Here is a 21109-nt window from a genome sequence, read left to right as displayed (position 1 = left end):
AAATCTTCTGACACTGAAGCTAGGTTAACGTCCAAGGAAGGACAGTTTCCTCCAAGATTTAGCCATGAGATTAGCCCTACCACTAGATTCTGTGTGGGAATGGACCTCTCAGACCTGAAGGCGTTTTATTACAGAGTGAATCTTCATGTGTTCTTGAAATTTTGTAAGAGGCCTGATCTGGTTCTCCAGCTCCAGTAAATACTCCAAAGTCTCTCAGATCTGAGGGTGGACTGTAGAAGATAGGCTGCAAGGTACAGAGTTTTCTTCCTCAAGTGGTATCATGAAAAGTTTTTCAAAAGGCTTGATATATCACGAAGATAAGCTGCCTCTTCTTTATATTTGTCAAACCCCATACTGAAATTATGAATTAAAATTGGTTGCTTAACTTAGATCCTTTCTATAGCTGTCTTAAGATTTCTAAAAAAAGCTTGTTTTACCCATGTAAACAGTCATCTTTCAAGTTTAATAGGACTATTTGAAACAGTACATGCTTGTTAATTTTTTTCTGAAATAGTTTATTTATAGTTCATGAATTATGATTTTGGAATAGGACTTATTAGAAAATACCTTAAAAACAATACTTTTGAAATCTGTAACAAAATAATGACTCAGCTATCTTTAATATTAAATTCTTGCCAAGCCAGCTACAAGTCATCAACCAAAATACCAGTATTTATCTGTAGAAATAACTGAGCTATAGAATAAGAAGTAATAGAAGTACTCATGAAAAAATAAATTTTATTTAGTAGTATAATTTTAATAAAACTTTATTTGAAATAAATTTAGTGAATAGTTTCTAGGACTTGCTCAGTCTCCACACAATCATATCTGAACTGAGCTGAGCTTCTGCTATTTTCAAAGCAATTTCCTGGTAAAGGGCACCATTCATTGTTTGATTCATACTTAGCACACTCTCTTCCCGTTCATTCTGAAGCTTCTTTCTGAATTGCTGAACTCCTTCCTCACTGTCCAGTAAAGAAGCCACAGGAGCATCACTGGTTTTCTTGCCAGGCTCATTCCCCCATGTCAAACTGTTTTCAGCTTTACTTTCTTTTGAGGAGAAAGAACTCCTCAAGGTGAGGATTTCTTTTTCCAAAGCCAGTGCTAACTGTTCGGTAAGTACACCTTTGCTTCGAGATCTCAGGAGTTTTACGTCACAGCTTGGTGGGAGAACTCTAGTAAGGCTATGAAGGCACTGGAACAAGACAGTCAGGTTTCTGTAAAATAAGATTATTATTAAAGCTACCTTGTATCTTCAAAATTCTGTAGTGGAAAATAAAACAAAGCTATGTTAAATCAAACAGGGAAAAACTTATGCTAATCATGGTTAAGTATTATGTGTACCGTACACGCAAGAGTAAGCAAGGGCTTTCTAATGGCATGCACACTAGCCACTGTACATCAAAAGAACTGACACTAAGCAAACTTCAGCAACATAAATATTCTATGCTAAAATATATGTCCAAGATTAGGATTACATGTTCATCACTTGTTTCTTTAAGAAGCAATTCATTGTACGTGAAGGCCACATGTAATAACACAAAGGAAATGTGTTGCCTGGTCTACATTTAGGGGCAGAAAAAAGTCATTTATATTCATAGACTGTCACTATCAATAGGTATGTACAGCATGGCTATTAAGTGGCCCACATCTTGTCTTTTTTAAATGGGCACTGGAGAGGGAAAGTTGCACTTAATAATTTTGAATGTCTGATTTTTAAGAAATCAAGATAAAATAGTGCTGGTAATCTTCAGGGAACCTACTCTCCTGGATACCAGTGTAGCATATATGACACAGTGACACATTCCTCATTCTAAGAGGAATGTAGAGTTTGTCCAAAGTGTTATTTCCAATGTTTGCCCAGATAAACTCCTTGGAAGATATCTTTTGATGAAAAAAAAAAAAAAATCTCAGAAAAAAACCCAACCAAACCCACAACCCACTGAAACAAACAAACAAACAAACCAACCAACTCCAAAACCCCCACAAGTATCCTTAAGTAGTTAGTTTTGTCACACAGATCAGAAAGGCATTCTTCCTCAAAGTACTTCTATTTCAATTTAGTTATCTTAACATTCTACTACTTACAACAGATATAGTGCATTTTGGTTCTGAAAGGCTGTGAAAAAGAATAGCCTGTAGCTCTCACCTAACACAGAAATATCCTAGCTGGATAAAAGATCAATCCAAAGATGGGAAAAAAAGATACAGAAAATACAATCATAGTTACACCATAAACATGCCGCTCACTATTAATACAAAATTGGATCAGAAGTGAATAGTATCAAGTAACTTAACTTGTCAAAAGGAACCAAAAGTCTTGAGGCTTAAAATTTTACTGATCGATTTCTTAAACATTTCAGCCCTTCCTCTTACATAAAAGGAGGAAATCAAGTCCTAATCTGAGTACAAGATTGAACCTCACTATAGAGTATCTTAAAAGATATACCTTTTCTTTCTTTTATTTTTTAGCTTGAACTCTTCAGGACAGGCAACATTTGTCAATACTTGAAAAGTACTTTTTATGTTGTGAGCCTTATCCAGGTAAATCGTAAATTATGGCAGTATTACTAACTTGTTTAGCCTGGCTTAGGAAATTTTATAGACATTTGTCCAAGAATCTACATAAGAAAAGGAAATCATTGAGACTCTTCAGATTATTTCCTTTTCCAAATCATGGTACATAGGAAATAAATATATCAGAAACATGTACAAAATTAGACTAAATTTATGTTACAGTACTAAGCTACAAAATGATATAGCAATAAATTTAAATTTAGTATAACTTGGGGTTTGTTGTTGTTCATTTGTGTTTGTTTGTTTTTAACATCTCCTTAAGGAATTTTTTTAAAAATCAAGACATGTTGAATAAAAGCTATATATTATACTAAGAATAATGTAAGAAAAATGAATATAAAATTACGGTGCAGTGAAATGAACTAAAGAAATAGTACCAAGCAGATATTAATGGAGACTAGACTTATTTGTAATTCGATGTTCTAGCCTAGACAAAATTAAACAATGCAGTTCAGGTTCTCCCATAGTTCCAATTTGAAAATAATTCTGTTGTTGCTGATGGTTATCATACCATCATATTGGAAGCCTATTGGTTATGATTTCGGCTGTTGTTTATGGTACCAGCAAGAAATAGTGTAAAGATTTAAAAAGTGTGTATGCAAGATGAATATACTCTACACTTTTTGAGCAATTTTACCTGCAAAATAATGTTAGAACTCCTTCAAATGGATTTTTCAGGGTCCAGTTAAAAACTGTACCGTACACATTTCCCGCCTTATGACAGAATATGTTGTCATGGCATTCCTTAAATGGTGTGCACTCCATTTCTCCTAGTAACCATGAATTTACTGGAGTCAATGTGCAGTCAGAAGACACAATCTGAAAGGAGAATCTGACAGATACTGCAAGGACAGCAAGTATATCTTCCATGGAACCTGCAAGAAAATACAGTAAAAAGATATTTGACCTAAATATTTTGATCATGTTGCATGCATTAAATGTGCTTACATTTTTGGTTCACAGTCCCCATTTTAGGTGAAGATTACCTGCCTTTAGGCATTCTTTGAGAATTTTAGTCTTGCCTAAATTCTTATACCTACTTCTGTCAAGCAAAATAGTTAGCTGATTAACAGAGCCCCACCTATATTATGAAAGCTCTAAAGATAAATGTTACCTTGCCAAAAGAAGACTATTAATAGCCTCCTGTGAAGTAAGATGACATGTTGGCTTTAGCCAGATACAACATTAAAGGAAGAAAGAAATTAAAATTCATTGCAAATGATCAAAATAATATTTCGCTACATGAGCGGAAGCCCAGTTCAAAATCAATTCAATCAGGAATATTAAAAGAAAGGAAAATAAATGACCTTAATAGACATGTAGATGAGGAAAAGCTTCAATTACTTTGGTATTATTTAAGAAGTAATACTATGTCAGACAAAAAAAAAATCTATGTATCTAATCAACAGTATCTTACTTATAGAAAAAATGCAGGCTTCAGCATTCTGAACTCAGACTTATCTTCAAAATTAAGCTTTCTAGATACACTTCAGCACCAATGCTAGCACAGAATCTTACAGCAACTCACTTAACATTTTTTTCCATTTTGAAAAATGTTCCATCTCGTATTTCACCCAGCTTTTAATTCCCAACAGGTCTATGCAGTTTGTGTTCAAAGAGACAGATATGATTACACCTTGAAAAATTAGCTTGGCATGACCTAGAGTAAACAGAAGAATCAATCATATATTTATGAATCCAAAATATATCAATCCATTTACCTGTACAGTAACTATTATCCCTTAGCATCTTTACTGAATGTTTTCCATTTGAAATATCTTCCAGACTTAACAAGATTTTCCCACAGAGTACAGTAATCTTTTTGCTCTCCTGTAAACTATCATTCCGATGTTTTTGTTTCTTTGCATGTAGAAGAACTATGCAATGTACACGACGAAATGCCAATAATGGTGAAAGGCTGGTAACAGCAATGACTGTCTTTGCTCCATCCAGCTGAACCCTCGAACATCTCTTGGGAAACTCTTTTTTCAGATCATTCTTGCTATGCAAGTCCAATTTCATCTTTTTTGGAGGAGGCTCAATTTGACACGAGGAGACAGCCAATGCTGAGAAGGCTTTGTTAAGCTTAATGATTTTATTTCGACACTCAATAATCGGAGAAATCGAAGAGAATTCTTGATCCATCACTAAAGATAAACTGACATCACTCAGTGACCTGTGAAAATCCATATAAAATGACTGCACTCCCAGTTTGTATTTTGCCTTCTGACAAATAACCACAACTTTGCAGATATATACAGACATTTAAGACTACCACAACCTCCAATATAGTTCCAGCTTAAGTCATAGACTGTTCAAAGAGTGTAAGTCCTTCAAATGACTACTTCATCTAAGCCTACTATAAAGATTTTCAAAACATGGACTGAATTTTCTAAGAGCTTCTAGGAGTTAGATGCCTCACTTCAACTGCAAGAATTTGGATGTCTAATTAACGTGGAAAACGTTGAAAATGCCATATAACCCATGCAGATACTCTATGACATTTATAATTTATTTTTAAAGACGTAACTTTCTTTTAATAAAAAATTACAGAAAGTATCAATTCTGCCTTCTTTGAGGACTAAAAGCTCTTCTGATGTTCTATATTGTTTTATAGATATTCAAACAAAATTGAAGGTAGAGAGTAAAATAAAAGGTTTAAAATACTATTAACTTAAACATGCAGTAATTTCCTGAAATGTACGAAGTACTTTATTCAATGCAGGGTTCTTTCAATGAAATCCTAATATTACTGTTTCAGATCCTCTCTTAATGAATATTTTATTCTGTCAATCAATTCAGTCTCAAGATGTCACTGACATCTGAAAGTCTTATGAATGTCTAATTTTCTTTACGGAGAAGTATCACCACCTCATAATGCAATCTAAAACATCACTGCAATCTTGCATTAGTAGGAAGCACAAAAATAATCAATAAAGACTTACAGTGTTGCGGGTGGGGAGAAAGCAAGCCCTTTCCCCCCAAAACACAGGTGGTTGTATATAGTACTGAACTGGAGCCCAGAAGACCTAGGTTCTGCTGCTAGCCTACCAGGTAACCTTTGACAAATGACTTCGTCTTCACAGATCTTTTCTCAACTGTAAAAATGGGGGAGAGGGCAACATTGCTGCTGGTTTTTAAAGAGTGGTTCCAAATCTTCTGAGGATTTCTGAAGCTATACAGGAATTAAGTATTTCATTTTCAAAAACAAAGTCATCATCATGAAAGCTAAAAGAATAAACACTGGAAAGGCAAAAACAATCTCTTGTCTCAGTGGCTCTTAACAGAGGCTGTCAAGAAGGTGAGGTCAACTTTCTTGTAAAGTTATAGCAATCTGGCAGTTGAGAAATAATACACCCGCAGCTCCAGCAGAATGGCCAAAGGGCGTAACAGGTCAGCTCCCTCACAACCACTTGAATGATTTTCAGTGGCATCAATAGTCTTTAAGTTTACCCTAACACAGTCTCAGCTACACTGCTTGTGGGAATATAGGTCAAAAGGTAAGTTCTGACTCCACCAAAGTTCACATTACACAATGCACATCGTAAATTTATGTTTCATGTAATCCTGGTTTTTTAAACTGTGTTCCAAATTAGTTCCCTCCCTGTAAGGGGGAAATGACATAAGTAGTATTTACAACTAGAGCTGAGCCATTAAAATGAACAGAATAAACAAATCATTTTAGAGACAATAATAAGAATAAATAAGTAATTTTGAAGGCTTAAGTATTGTATGGCTGATTGTTCCACATAATTTACACAATATATAAGCTTAGCAAGTATTTTATTTGATTGGATACTTGACTGTAGCATAGTTCAGTTCAAAAGCTGAGTATTTATTAAGTTGATCAGAGAATTGAAAATGTTTTCTTTTGCGCTTCTTTAAGCAAATCACTCTTTAGGAATGGCAAGATGTTAACAGTAAGGCATCAGGAACTGTATAGCTAAGACAGAGCTTTAATTACACCACATACTGCTGTCAGTGTAGCTATGCCAACAAGGACTATAAAGAACCATAATTTTTGTCAAAGAAAACTCTGTTGTAAAAAGCCTCCAGTAATGATGTGGTTATACTGACACAACTGATTTTTGGCTATACAACATCTTTTTTTGCACAGTGCTAGAGAGAGACAAGCAGCAGCAACAATACTGACAAAGACACACACTTGAAACACTTTATATGCAGATGTTCAAAATGAGAAAGTTTAAAGCTCAAAAATCCACTCTTGCTACTGCAGGGCTTAACCTGCAAATTCAGTTTCTATAAAACTACTCAATGAAATTATTAGATAAATGTATATACTTACAAGTAAAATGATTCAGTTAGTTTTACTCCAACTACCAAGCTGTCACCCACAACACGCTGCCACAATTTCTCAATGAAGTGCTCTGGGACTTTAGACGCCAATGATGTCTCTTTACTAAGAGAATGAGGAGGATTTTCTACATCATCCCAGAGAGACACAAGACCTTCCTTACAGAAAAATGTTTTTTTTAGATAAATTAAGTGGAGATATTAGTTCTTTTTATACTGCATTACTTCGTGTTTTACCACAAATGATTGCTGGAAGTGCTTTTAAGATACATAACATGAAATCTATATAAATTACTTTATTATCTACAATAGATTCAAAAGATAGAATTGCATTTTCTTAAAACACATGATATCATGAAAAGCACAACTCATTCCCTCCTTGTAAACATCACATGTGTAAGTCTTGAACTGTCATGCAATTAACTGTCCAAAGAAGATTTAAGGTACTAGAACTTATTTTATATTACTGCATTAATTGCTCGAAATTTTGTTGTCTAAACCTGGCTGACCTGAAAGGGACCACAACATTAACTGAAAGGGAGATCAACACCATTTCAAATAAATTAGGAGGCTTCTTTTGAGCAACATATTAAGATAACATTTTCTCAACCTCCATCACCTTCTCAGCCCACAGTTCACTCTGCCCCCATTATAAAATCTATTTTGCTTGCACAGATCTATGACAGCTCGTTTTTCATAACATGTTAGATCAGACAGATATTCAATATCTAGGCAACTGTGCCAATTAAGACTGTACACTCCCCCTACTGTTTGTCACTAACTCTTTGTTAGAAGTTACTCCTCCATACAACTCAGTTGTCAGGAGGTATTGTGCAAATCAATTTCAAGTAAAGACAACTAAATTTACTCTTATCTACATCCATTGACAGGTTAAGGCAATGAACCAGACTTAAAAAGCAGATTAATGAGTTTTGATAGTGGCAATCCCTACTGGTGAAAGTAACAAGTGGTTGAGGGAAGCACCCTCTACAAATGGCTTGGCAGAATTCAGAAGTGATCTGCACTCTCTTCTGCATTTTACCTCTTTTGCAGTTGGTAGAATATGGGTTCTTTCTTCAACAAGATCTATTAATGCTCTGCAAGATTCAAGAATAACCCTCTTTTTGAGTCGTAAATGCTGCTGTAGCTCTCGAACAGAGGTGCAACCAGCCTGTAAAAGATAAAAATGATCATTAGACTTATGCTTAGGTCTACTGCAAATAAGAACTGATATTGAAGCTACCAAGATATCTATTCAGCTTTCCATGTTTATGCAAGTATCACAAGTCAAGATCCTGGCATTCCTCAAGTAATGCTACTAAAAAATATTCAAGTCAGGCTACTCTGCTGCCAAAATATGAATCTAAGAATCTTGGCCTCTCAATATTAAACTTAGAGCTTAAGATAAACTTCTAAGGTAAATTTTATCAAATTATGTAGATATTCAGGCCTGCCTTTATTATTCCTGCTTCACTTTTCCATTGATACCAGTTTTGATTTCTTCTCAAGGCTTGTATTGATTATTGGTCAAGTAAATACATTGAAGAGCTGACAGTTTTACAAACAGACATACATGCAGGCTGTATCTCAGTTCAAAAAACAAAAAGCAAGCAAACAAAAAAAACCTTCTCAAAAGCTATTCTCTGGAAAGCAAGATCCTCAGAAGTCTAATGCTGCCAAAGAGAGAACAAAGCTCACCACTGGAATGCAAAAACAAACTTCATAGAATCACAGAATCATATAGGTTGGAAAAGACCTTTAAGATCGAGTCCAACCGTAAACCTAACACTACCAAGTCAACTACTAAACCATGTCCCTAAGCACCTCATCCAAACATCTTTTAAATACCTCCAGGGATGGTGACTCGACCACTTCCCTGGGCAGCCTGTTCCAATGCTTGATAACCCTTTCGGTGAAGTAAAATTTCCTAATATCCAGTCTAAACCTCCCCTGGCACAACTTGAGACCATTTCCTCTTGTCCTATCGCTTGTTACCTGGGAGAAGAGACCAACCCCCACCTCTCTACAACCTCCTTTTCAAGTAGTTGTAGAGAGTGATAAGGTCTCCCCTCAGCCTCCTTTTCTCCAGGCTAAACAACCCCAGCTCCCTCAGCCGCTCCTCAGAAGACTTCTGCTCCAGACCCTTCACCAGCTTTGTTGCCCTTCTCTGGACATGCTCCAGCACCTCCATGTCTCTCTTGTAGTGGGGGGCCCAAAACTGAACACAGTATTCGAGGTGCGGCCTCACCAGTGCCGAGTACAGGGGCACGATCACTTCCCTAGTCCTGCTGGCCACGCTATTTTTGATACAAGCCAGGATGCCATTGGCCTTCTTGGCCGCCTGGGCACACTGCTGGCTCATATTCAGGCAGCTGTCCACCAACACCCCCAGGTCCTTTTCTGCCTGGCAGCTTTCCAGCCACTCTTCCCCAAGCCTGTAGCGTTGCATGGGGTTGCTGTGGCCCAAGTGCAGGACCTTGCACTTGGCCTTGTTGAACCTCATACAATTGACCTCGGCCCATCGATCCAGCCTGTCCAGGTCCCTCTGCAGAGCCTGCCTACCCTCAAGCAGATCAACACTCCCACATAACTTGGTGTCATCTGCAAACTTACTGAGGGTGCACTCGATCCCTTCATCCAGATCATTGATAAAGATATTAAACAGAACTGGCCCCAACACAGAGCCCTGGGGAACACCGCTTGTGACCAGCCGCCAACTGGAGTAAACTCCATTCACCACCACTCTTCGGGCCTGGCCATCCAGCCAGTTCTTTACCCAGCAAAGAGTACACCCGTCCAAGCCATGAGCAGCCAGTTTCTCCAAGAGAATGCTGTGGAAACCACGTCAAAGGCTTTACTGAAGTCTGGATAGACAACATCACAGCCTTCCCCTTATCTACTAGGCTTCCCCCATCCCCCACCCCCCAAAAAAACAAATCAGGATCAATCATAACCAACTGACAATCCTGAATAAAAAGCACTTCATGAAAGCGAAGTGATGCCCTCTGCTCAAGCTGCAATGGCAAAGGGCATCTAGAGCAAGTAGCACTCATCATGATAAGTTCTGTAAAAAATTTATTTGCCACCTATCAAACCACACATCATAAGTACCAGATTCCAAGCAATAATCCAGTGCCAGACTTGAGTCAGGAGAAGAAAAGGAAGAGTTAAGAACAAAGATGATTCTACAGTACCTTCCTAATTGAGGTCATCAGAATACGAAACCATTACTTACTCCCATTGGTGAGCAGCTCTTGGATAAACAACTGAGAAACAGAAAGCAAATGGAGAAGCACAGAATGAGCAGCAGTCAGAATGGCCAAAGATTCACTGATGTATGCTTGCTGACCAATCTGATTTTTGCAAGCCCTTTTTCCTCATAAAGCAACACAAAAAAGAGACCTGTAATTTACCACATGGCAAACCCAAGACTGGGTAGTGCCACCCATCAACTCTCTCTGGAACAAATGACTTGCACATCCTTTCTGCCATATGCCAAGATGTACTGCGCAACAAGCATCAGCAGAAGTCATAATTTTTGCACTGTGAAACTAAGAAAATAAAACTAGATCACCTTAAAACAGGAAATAAACATCAACATAAAACCAAGGCAGTCCAGAGCCAATACAGCTGTGAGTAAATCCAGCATGAACAGCAGAACAGATGAATCGCTGTCAAAAGCAAAGCAAATTAAGGCAGAGGCTTAGTAGTAAGTAGAAGAGCCAAGTACTTTGACACATTGCAATTAAAGTTGCAGTATTCATAAATAAATAAATTAATACCCATACATACAGAGCTAAAACTACTGAGCCAAGAACTGTGGCACTTTTACAAAGGGAAGAAAATGGAAATGAAGATTCACAATTGATAAGACTAAAAATATTGGGAAAAGCAAAGGTAAAATGGAAAAAGTAGAGAAAAAAGACAGAGGGAAACATAATTCAGAGATCTATAGGCTGAAGCTGCTCATATGCTAAATAACTGGTTCTGTGTTTTGCAAGTGACTAAAATCCATTATGAAAAAGAAGCAAAAAGAAAATGGGCCAATCCACAGCAACAGATGGAAAAATAAATACTTAAAACTTACACTAAAAATAGTAATAAAAATCAAATGTACAGAACATTGCTTAAATAACTTTCTATCCACCACCAAATCAGCATTATCAGAATGAGAACAAAACAATTAGACATTGCACCAATTCAATAAATCAATAGTAAGGATTAAAAAAAATACCTGCCCCAAACAGGCAAACCAAGTCAAAGGAAACAAATTAATCATAGGTAAAAGAATTTGGCATTATAATCCTGACAAAACTGTTAAATACTTGGGGGGAGGACAGGCCAGTGGACATAAAAAGACACTCCTGACTCGTGGTATTTCTGCCAGAACAGCCAACTAAACCCATGAGAAACCTTGTACCATCAGCTGTTGTAATGTAACTGCAGCACTCTTCCAAAAGAAGTCTTCTTCAGGAGATACTAAAATGAGTGTTAAAGAAAAAATTCTCCAGAGGAAAAAAAGGCTGGATTTAGGCCCAAAAGACTGTATACAAGATAAAGATAGAACAGTTCAAAAATGCACAGACTGATATTTTTCAATTTCACTACCTGCAAAGTGCAACTTATATGTATTACTGTGTATAACTTACATGCAGCCTACTTATATGCAGTCCTGTCAAAGTTCTCACACGGCTAAAAAACAGCTACGCAGATGTGAAATAAGAGGTAAGCAACAGAGGTATGAAAAAGTGCTGCATCTGCTATTTGATTTTGCCCTAAAAGATGAGATTCCATGGAGACTGTCAAAACATGCTTTGATTGCAAATGTCTAGAAGACCTGAATTTTGATGATAAATATCAAGAGGCACCACTCCACAGCTGAATAACCTTTGGAAATTCCCAAGCTAAGCAGAATCCATGCACTATTGCATCAAAACAATCATCAGACGACAAAAACCAGCAAGAGTACTTCACTGTTCAGGGAAACATACAGAACAATGGAGATCTCAACAAGGAAGCAACAGTAAGGTTAAAAAGAAATATCTGCAGCTACTTCCAAATTCATCAGCATGACAATTTCAAAGATTTACAGCATTAAAACATAGAAAGATTTTCAAATTGCTTACAATGCTTGTGTAGCATGTGGCTTTGAAAATTAGAGATTAAAAAGACCTTAAAATAAATAAATGAAAAAATAAGTTAGGTCTTATGATTCTGTGTCTGAAGGACAACTTCATCAGCAGATGATACATGAAATCTCCAGCCAGTTGCTTGTTTCCAGCAGAACCAATAGAATGCACAAAACAGACCATTGATTTGATCCTAACACAGATTCACAGAGCTGTACAGCTGGAAGAGCTGTAAAGTATATTAAAAGAACAAAGTCATAGAACATAGTTACATAGAACACATAGCTGTCAATGGCAGGGTGGACAACCTTCATTACAACAGTGGAAGGAGCAACAAATGAGAGAGATTGAAACTAATTTCTGTTTTGTAGAGGAGGAAAGTAACGTACTGAGTAGGAAAAGAATGCAGCAGCAAAGAAATCAGTTTCAAAATATACGACTACCCGACTACCCAAAAGAATCCATAAATGAGAAAAAAATGCATTTGGAAGGAAGCTTGCACTTCTGCATGTAAAAGCCAATAGGCCTCTAATGTGCAAGCTAAAGAACTGTAAAAATGCAGGGTTGGAAGGGACCTCAAGAGGTCCTCGAAATTAATACAACTTCTACTTTCTTGTGCCTTCCAGGCAGGAAAAAAAGCTATTGTCCAGTGTTCTCCAAACAACAGCTTTTATGCATAAGATGTGGAAGATGTATAATATCTCTTTAGACACCTCTTTTGTAATTAGAACGAGAAAAGTCTTTTCTTTTTCAGTCTTTTTCTAATGTGTCATAGTCCTCCTTTTCTTCCAGTACTAAACTTTTGCCAGTTAATTTGCTTCATTTTTAAAAGCTGGAGATAAAACTGCCACAATATCCTACTTAAGTTTTCACTAATTCTCAAATGACAAGAATAACTACCTCCTATCTCATACTTAAAGCACTCTTAGCAAACTAACAATAGCCTCACATCATTGATTCAATTTGAGATTTATGCTATCCCCTAAAGCTTTTTTTTTTTTTTTTTTTACATAATCTTCCTATTTTGTCAATTATCACCCATTTGGTATAGGCCAACACACAATACTGCAAAAGAACATCTTGGAGAGTATGCTGGGTATTTACTAACAGGATGAAAGGTAGAAGGAAAGGCAATGATATATTCCCATTGAGTCCTTGGACTCTGGCAAGTTCCCCCCAGCTTGTTTTATAAGTGATGCTAATTAAAAGAAGGGTACATTTTAGCTTCACCTATTGTACTTTGCAAAATTATCCTTATAAAACTTTTAGTAACAGGAGGGACAACATCAGCAGGTGGTGAAATAACCATGGTCACTAACTTGGGCAAAAGTAAAAGCCAACTTGACTGAAGTCTATGGACAAAGAAACAGACCATAACACTCTTCTTTATTTTCAGGATTAACTGCCACTCATTGGCACTCACTGGGAATGTGGCAGGATGTGGCACTCACTGGGAGCTACACTATCTCAAAGTATGTAATGTGGAGCAAAAGAAGTAAACATTCTAATTTTATTAAACTGGTATTTAAACCTGTATGAGTAAAATGACTGTTATGTGAAGCTTTGATAGGATAGCTTCAGCATTATCACAAAATTTTAATTAAAATTAAATTAGACCCTTCTCATTACCCAAATGCATTTATAACAAAATTAAATTGGACCCTTCCAATCACCCAAATACATTTGTAACAACTGAGAGAACTGAAACAAAGACTACCACTGATTCAAGAATGGATATTTAACAATGGTGTCTTCTTCCTGAACTTCTCCAATAAAAACAGTATCATTAACCTCACCCTTTAAATAATGCAATGATATAGAAAAGTAATTTGGAGAAAATACAGAGGCAGAATTATTGTGTACAAACCTGTAATCTTGTTTCAAGAGCTTGGATGGTAAGCAAACTATTCTCTTGCAATCCTTCTGCAGCAGGAACATCATGTTTATAATTAATACCACTCTAAAAAAAACAAAACAAAACCCTGAGTTAATTAAAAAGCTGAAAGTAAGGTACAGGCTATTACACAGCATTATAAAAATCTGGTGGAAAATACAGAAAACCAGCAGAATCACAGTATGCAGTTTAAAAGAAAAATCTTATCTTTTGAAAGGAATTAGTTTGATAGTACATAATGGAAAGATGAGAAGATAATGAATTACGAGAAGATAATTAACAAGCACTATGGCCTTAATTAAGAGTTCTTAGCCAAAAGGTAAGTATTGTAGCAAACCTGTTACGTATGTGAAGCATTTTCAACTGCATTAGTTTAATTTCCCAAAAGAATGTTGATGCTATCAAGGAAGTAGAATAATCTCTTTAGATATCTTATGATTACAGTCGGGAATATTGTATTCAAACTTCAGGGCATTTCACAGCACACATTCAATTTCACTTTGCACCAATACTTTAATGATTTGTTGAGGTTTTCTTAATTTAGTAAGCACAGACTGAGTAGCTGAGAAAAGGCAAGCTGAACTTACTGCGTAGTTGACCTCTCCAAGATCCGTTATTTTGAATGTACTTAACACGTCTGTATTGGAGTCATCCTTAAAAAGCAGTAACAGTTGCTCACTTCCAGAGCCAATAAAATCATCCACCAGAACAGTCTTCACTTTTTGCCATTTGGAAGCCACCTACAGTAGAAGAGGTTTTAAAATACATGTGTTTGAATAAATCTTGTATTTGAGATTTTGTTTTGGTGAAGCTTGCTTTTTATAAAGAGGCAGCCTATTCTGGTGTGTAGAATACAGTATTTTAAGAAGTTTCAAGCTCCCGCACTTACTCCATCATTTAGAGCCTATGTAACTCTGGGAAAAATTAGCCATCACTTTCCAGAATACAGGTTGCAGACGAGATGACAACTTTTCAGTGTACTCAAGCAGCTGAATAGCTGAACACTGTAACATTTATTTAGAACCAGTAATAACTTGCAGATCAGTTAAAGACATTACACCTTTAACATTCAGAAATATTTTTGTTGCATTGCACAGTTAAATATGTTTGAGAGGTAAAGACAAATTTGTACAATAATGCTGATGACTAAATAGGACAACCTTTCATTTCCTGAGTTATGTAAGCCTTCTTGACAGAGTATTATAAAACCCTAGCAGTTAACTTTGTCTCTCCTGACTTTAGGAAACAAGAGAGAGGCCTCTTGTCATTTTCATGAAACAATACTTTTTGTTACCTGGAAGTGAGACTCAAAAAGCTTTTAAATTCCAATGAGAAGTTTATGCTTTGCAATGATATTAGTTTACTTTCACTTTAACACAAATTATGTAGGTACACTCATAACTTACAACTTCAAGTTCTCATACTACGGAATTTTTCAGTTAGCAACAGAAGCTTTGGCTCAGATTCATAAAAATGTATTATTAAATAATAGAACCCAGGGTTTATTTTCAGATATATAACCAAGCAATGAAAGCAAAACAATTTCACACTTTAGACAGGTTATTTTAACAGAAGAAGCAACAACAAAAAAATCTATGGAACTTAAACATGTAGCTTTTCAGTTGCAGAAACTTCCAATAAGACAATATATACAAACAAAGATAGAGTAATAAAAGGGAGCTGTTTAAAGCCACAAATACCTGTAAGCTGTCTCTCCTCTGTACAACACAGATATTTCCGGAGGCAAAAGACACAATAAATAGCAAATCATTGCTACTGGTTACAGCTGTTTTTACTGAACATGGTTTCTCATAAGGAAGCTCACAAACACCTTTAGGGAGACCATCTTGGAACCAAATAAGCTGATTCTTGTGGGTTATGGCGACAAGTGATATCCGGGGCTGTTTTTTCAGTATCTCATTCTTGCAGACATAGACAGAAGATACCACTCTGCTGTAAGCGTGAGGCATAAAGCATATGCTAGTTAGCATTTTTTGTGTTTCAATTGCATATCCAAAGAACTCACTACCCCAGATGGCTCTGTCTGAAGTGGAAAATTCATCCTCATCTTCACTCTCTGGCAGGCAAGCAGTTCTTATCCCTAAGACAACAGTGCCTTCATCCTCAATTTCACCTGTCCACACAACAGAAGAAAGCTGAACTGGAGCACTTAGAACTGTGCAGGTGTCGCAAGAGATGTAGAACAGCTTGCTGGCATGCCTCCACAAGACCGAAGGGCCAGTAAACAATCTGATGTCTTCTTTCAGCTCGTAATCCAATTTAAAATGAAAGGACTGCTCAAATTGATTTGAGCTGTGAAGCAACAATAAAAGGTATTTAACAACATTGTTCCGTTTTTTCTTTTTCATCAAAATGCAGGGAAGAATAATCCCTGTTCTGGAATCCATTGTGCAGCTACAACAAATTATTTCAATTTTTAAGTGGCTGGCACGCATGCTGAATACTCCAGAAGACTTCTGAACAAACAGCTTAGTGTCTCTGTTGAACGCCATTCTTCTGACACATAAGTTCACTGTTTTATCAGCTGCTCCCTCCGTATGTTTTGTTTTTGACAGCTGAAATATAAGGACTTCGCCATTGTAGGACAAGAATTGTTCTTGCTCACCTAGAAGCATCTTTATTTATCTTTACATGTATTCCTCTACAAGAAAACTGTAAGCGTCTCCATTTTTGTCAGTATTATTTCTCTGTGGAAATTTTAACCTATCTGGATGTTTTCCATCTACAAAAGTGAACAACAAAAAAAATTAAATCATTTTGGGACTAGCTGAACTGATCCTTAAGAATAAGAAAACCTATGTATTGCAAAGCAATGACATAGACTAATTTGAGCATATAAGGCCAGTATGTGCTTTAATCTCACAGATTAAAATGAAGTTAAGCAACTTTGTACTGAGAGATTTATGTAACAGAAACATTTCAGAAATGTATTCTAGCATTTATTTACCAAAGCATGAATTCACTGCTCATCAACAGCTACACGGTGTAATACAAATTGAAAGGAACCAAACCAAACCATACACGCACTGTGTGTGATTGAATTGAAGGTGTCAGCTCCACAAATATACTTAGCAGACTGAAAACGAACGGTGCTTTGAATTCTCAAATTTAAGAGCCTTCACTCAGGTGTAGGCTTTATTAATAAGTATAATGAATTCTTGGTTAAAATTATAAAGCCTCTTTAAGGAGAAAATTCTCTGAAGAAGAGTCCAGTCATTTTGCCACCAAGAAGACTCCTTCCCTCCCCCCAGACAAGACCCTGGGGACCCAGAGCGAACCGCAGCGAACCGCAGCAAGTTTCACTCAATTTTCGGGGTACGAAGCGACACCCCTCGCCTGGCTCTGCCCCCCCAGCAGGGCAGCCTCCCTCCGCCGGCTGAGGGAGCCCAGGCAGCTGAGGCAACGCAGCAGCCGCCCCCGCCCCCCTCACAGCCTCGGCCGGGCCTCACTGCCCCCTTCCCCGCGCCGAGCGGCTCCCACAGCGGCAGCGACGCAAGGGCTGAGGCGGCAGCGGGCCCCAGCCCGGCTTCCTCCCTAAGAGCCGTTGACAGCCGCTAACGCCCTGCCCTGCCCTCCCCTCCCCTCCCCGCCCGGCCCGGCCCGGCCCGGCCCGGCCCAGCCCAGCAGGGGCCACGCAAGCTCCTGTGGAGAGAACCGGCCCAGAGAGAAACAGCGACCGCAGGCTCCAAGCCGGCAAAGCCTTACCGAGCTCCTGAGGCCGCCCCACTCCCGCTCCCGCCCCGGCTTCAGGGCAGGCGGGGGAGGGAGGAAGCGAGAGGAGCGCGCACCCGCCCCGAAACTCCCGCCTCAGGGAGCATGACGGGAGGGGGGGGAGGGGGCGCTAACGGAGCCGGCACGGGGGCGGGGCCAAGGACCAGGCCCAGGGAAAGGGGCGGGGGCGGGGAGGCGGGGCTTCTGGGTGGTGGGCCGCGCCGGCGCCTCCGGGCTTGCTGCGGGGAGGCGGGCCGCCGTTGTGCCCCGCCCCCTCGCCCTGCGCCCCGCCCCCCGCCGGGGTCACGCGGCGCCTCCGTCCCTATTTCTCTGTGCCCCTCGCGCGTGCGGGCCCTGCTGCCGCTCTGCGGCCGTTGTGGGCGGCCCCGCCGGACCATGGCTGAGGTGAGTCCCTGCGCGCCTGCCCTTCTCCTAGCTGCCTGCCCGCCCGCCGGGCCTCCCGGCCTCCCCGCCTCCCCTCCCCAACCGCCCCCGCGCACAGGCAGCGGCTTGGGCTTGGGGTTCGGGCGGTGCGGATGGCTGGGCCCGTCGTACAGGTGAGGGGCTGGGGCTGTCTCGGGCCCCGGCCTTTCCCATCCTTTCACGCCCCTCCTGTTTCTTGTTTCCCCTCAGCAACGACAGGACAAGGCCGCGCTGATAAGCGAGACTAGGCGGCGTTTCGAGGCGGAGTACCTGCCAGGTGAGCACCTCGGTGGTGGGAGCCGGGGGAGGGCTGGGAGCGGTGGGCCCGGCTCCGTGGACGTGGTCCCTGGGTGTCGCTTTTCCCCTGTGAGCTTCCTCTATCCCCGCTTTCCCAAGTGAGTGGGTGTTTCTGCCTTTACTTCAGGTGGCTAAAGCTTCAGGCGGGGATGGTGCACAAAGCATGATATTTTCTCTGTTGGCTCTTGGTACCTTCTCAGTCGCTGTCTTGGGCAACAAGGCATGTCGGGGCAAAGGTCTGGGTCTTTTTGACTCATAGTTATGTTTGGTTGGCTGTGGTGTGGGGTCTGGGACACTGCTGTGCTTGGTGCTTTTTGGACATAAAATATGGAAGAAAAAAAATAAATTCTGACCTCGACCAGTTTGTCAAGGAAAGAGTTGTTTTTCTGGAGTAGCTTGCACTTGAAATTCATGCTGCCCTTAATTAAAATCATGCTGCGTGTCCAACTCAGTCCTTAAGTGCAGATGCTTTTAAACTTGTAAGTGAAGGCCAGGAGGTGCTGGGGGTGCCTAGGGGAAAGCGAATACCAGGGTAAGCCTAGAGGGGTTTCCTTTCATTTCAAGGTTGATTTGCATTGATTATGATAGAATAATGTATAGTAGTAGAATATGCTAACAACTGCAGTAAGGAGTATGTTTTATTATGACTGTCTAAAGGCTCTCTATTAGAAACATGCTCCTATCCAATTTTTAATGCAAATACAGTAGGAGCCCAGTAGTTTAGGAGTTGCATGCATCTCTTAATATAAGCCTCAATCCTGCAAACACATGCCTTGCTTTGGTGTTCCTGATCAGAATTATTGAGGTTACCTAGTTACTGCTTTTATGTAAGGGTTGCATACTTCTGTGACTTCTTTGTGATTGGCTGTAGCACTTTTCTTCCAGACTTTGAGGGTCTTGAGTGTAGTACAACTTTGTTTCATATGGTTGCCCTGCTAACTTCCATAAAGGAAATTACTTTGGCCTTGGTTAGACATCACCTGTATTTCTGGCAAGATGACAAAATTATTAGGATGTCTTGAAGAAGAGAGCAGTTATTTTGCCATTTGATATTTCTATGTGAATAAAGATGGCTTTGGCAGTCTTTAAAGCTCAGGCTCAGGAGAGTGGTGTATCATCTTAAATTATAAATTATTTTGGTTGTTAATGTTTTCAGTTAATGTGTATATTTTCCTACAATAGGTGATTCATCTTGCTTTGTATTCTATTATCCCAGAGTCACACTCATAAAAAATTGCTTCAGAAAGCCTAGAACTGCTTTGGGACAGTTGCTGCTGAAAGGGAGTATTAACCTTTTTTCAATTGAACTATCCCTTACAATCTTGGAATTCCACAGCTTTCTCTAGTTCTAATTAAGCCTCTGTTGGGCTGGTTGTTACAGCCATTAAAATAATACCGTCGCAAGGTAAGCTGTAATCCTATTTGCAGTATTTTGAACACATTTTCTCAGTAAGCGCATTTTTGGGTCATGGTTTAGGGCTCTTAGCCCTTTCAAGAAAATAGGATTAGGATTTTTTTAAGTTTACATTCTTAAGTGTGTCCCTCAAATTTAGGAACGCCACAAGCAAATTAATGTTGTCATGCCCACTGCAAGTGTGTAAAACACAGGGGTTTAGTTTTATTGTGGTCCTTCAGCCTTTACTGTATATGTTCTAAAATGTATTTTTATGCTTCCTCTTAGTTGAAAAGGGGTGTGGTGGTGCATGTATGAAGACGCCCCCAAACATGTGACTTTCTGTGTTGTAAAGGTACAAATGATTGCTTCACATACAGCAATTTTAGTCTGTTTTGAAAACTAAGGGCACTGTCAAGGCACATTGAGAAACTGATACTTTCTGTGAAAGTTTAGTGTGGTCATAGAAGTGTGGGTCTCTACAGAATAAACCTAATTCTATTTAGAGGTCAGCTGCAAGTGTTAAAATTTGAGTGAAACTTTTAGGCAGTTTTGTTTCTGGGGGGTGTAGCTGCCACTGTTTTATTTTCCCCCTGAGGAAAACAGTGTTCCTGATTGTTCTAGAAACTTGGTGTTTGTATTGAGTGATTCTTCCATATTATGGAACTCATAGTTATGTGGTTTCCCCCCATGCAATAAGAATTGTTAATGCTCACAAATGCTGTGATGGTCTTGTAATAATGTTTATTTTTGTTGTGCAATGAAAAAGTATATGGCCTTTGAAATCCTGATTTTTGGTTAAAATTATCTATTGGCAGAATACAATTTTTATATTAAAGCAGAATGTACACAAATATACTAATATATAGCTGGTTCAGAAAAATCTAATATTAGCTGTGACATCTAATACATGGTGGAATATTTCACATAAAAGTTACAACCAAGTAGTATACTACGGTCTTGACAGTTTTTAAGGTAGGATGGGAAAACTTTTGTTCAGTGATTGAAAGCACCAGAAATCGGTTTTCTGAATTATACAGTTGTTTAATCTATGTGACCAAATCAAATAATAGTTTTAATAGTCACATACAGTTTGGAAAATACAGTGTCAGAGAACCTTACTGGCTCATTTCCCCAAAGTTTGCACGATAACTTTCTTGCTGAAGTTGTTGAGCAAATGTGTCCATTGAGGGGTTCTAGAAGGAAAGCTTGGCCACTGTGAGATCTTACCTGCAAAGCAGTGTTTAATGTTAAGTGAGATCTTGTGGTGGTGTCTTTTTCTTTTCAGTAAATTTTCTGGCTGTATTTGATGTATTTGATCACAACTTCAGTTCTTGTGAGGAATGTATA

At 38.9% G+C, this 21109-nt stretch overlaps 2 protein-coding genes across 2 annotated transcripts in view; one reads left to right on the top strand and one right to left on the bottom strand.

Moving 5' to 3' along the window:
- Positions 1-573: 573 nt before the first annotated feature.
- Positions 574-17760, bottom strand: FANCB (FA complementation group B). The gene is made up of 9 exons (XM_075522085.1): positions 17641-17760; positions 15615-16657; positions 14502-14654; positions 13888-13980; positions 7934-8062; positions 6884-7050; positions 4299-4753; positions 3215-3452; positions 574-1217 (listed from the first exon to the last, which is right to left on the bottom strand). Exons 2-9 carry the CDS (start codon positions 16548-16550, stop codon positions 797-799), a joined length of 2592 nt encoding a protein of 863 aa, XP_075378200.1. The 5' UTR covers positions 16551-16657; positions 17641-17760; the 3' UTR covers positions 574-796.
- Positions 17761-17914: 154 nt separating this feature from the next.
- The window catches only part of MOSPD2 (motile sperm domain containing 2), a 42275-nt gene continuing 39080 nt past the window's right edge, over positions 17915-21109 (top strand). Inside the window, exons 1-2 of the mRNA XM_075522071.1 lie at positions 17915-18051; positions 18280-18346. Coding sequence (XP_075378186.1) covers positions 18043-18051; positions 18280-18346 — 76 coding nt within the window. The 5' untranslated portion in view covers positions 17915-18042. The remainder of the gene's footprint in view (positions 18052-18279; positions 18347-21109) is intronic.

The sequence above is a fragment of the Mycteria americana genome, chromosome 1 (genome assembly GCF_035582795.1).
Source record: "Mycteria americana isolate JAX WOST 10 ecotype Jacksonville Zoo and Gardens chromosome 1, USCA_MyAme_1.0, whole genome shotgun sequence".
Taxonomy (NCBI): domain Eukaryota; kingdom Metazoa; phylum Chordata; class Aves; order Ciconiiformes; family Ciconiidae; genus Mycteria; species Mycteria americana.
This window is presented reverse-complemented; position numbering and strand designations above follow the sequence as displayed.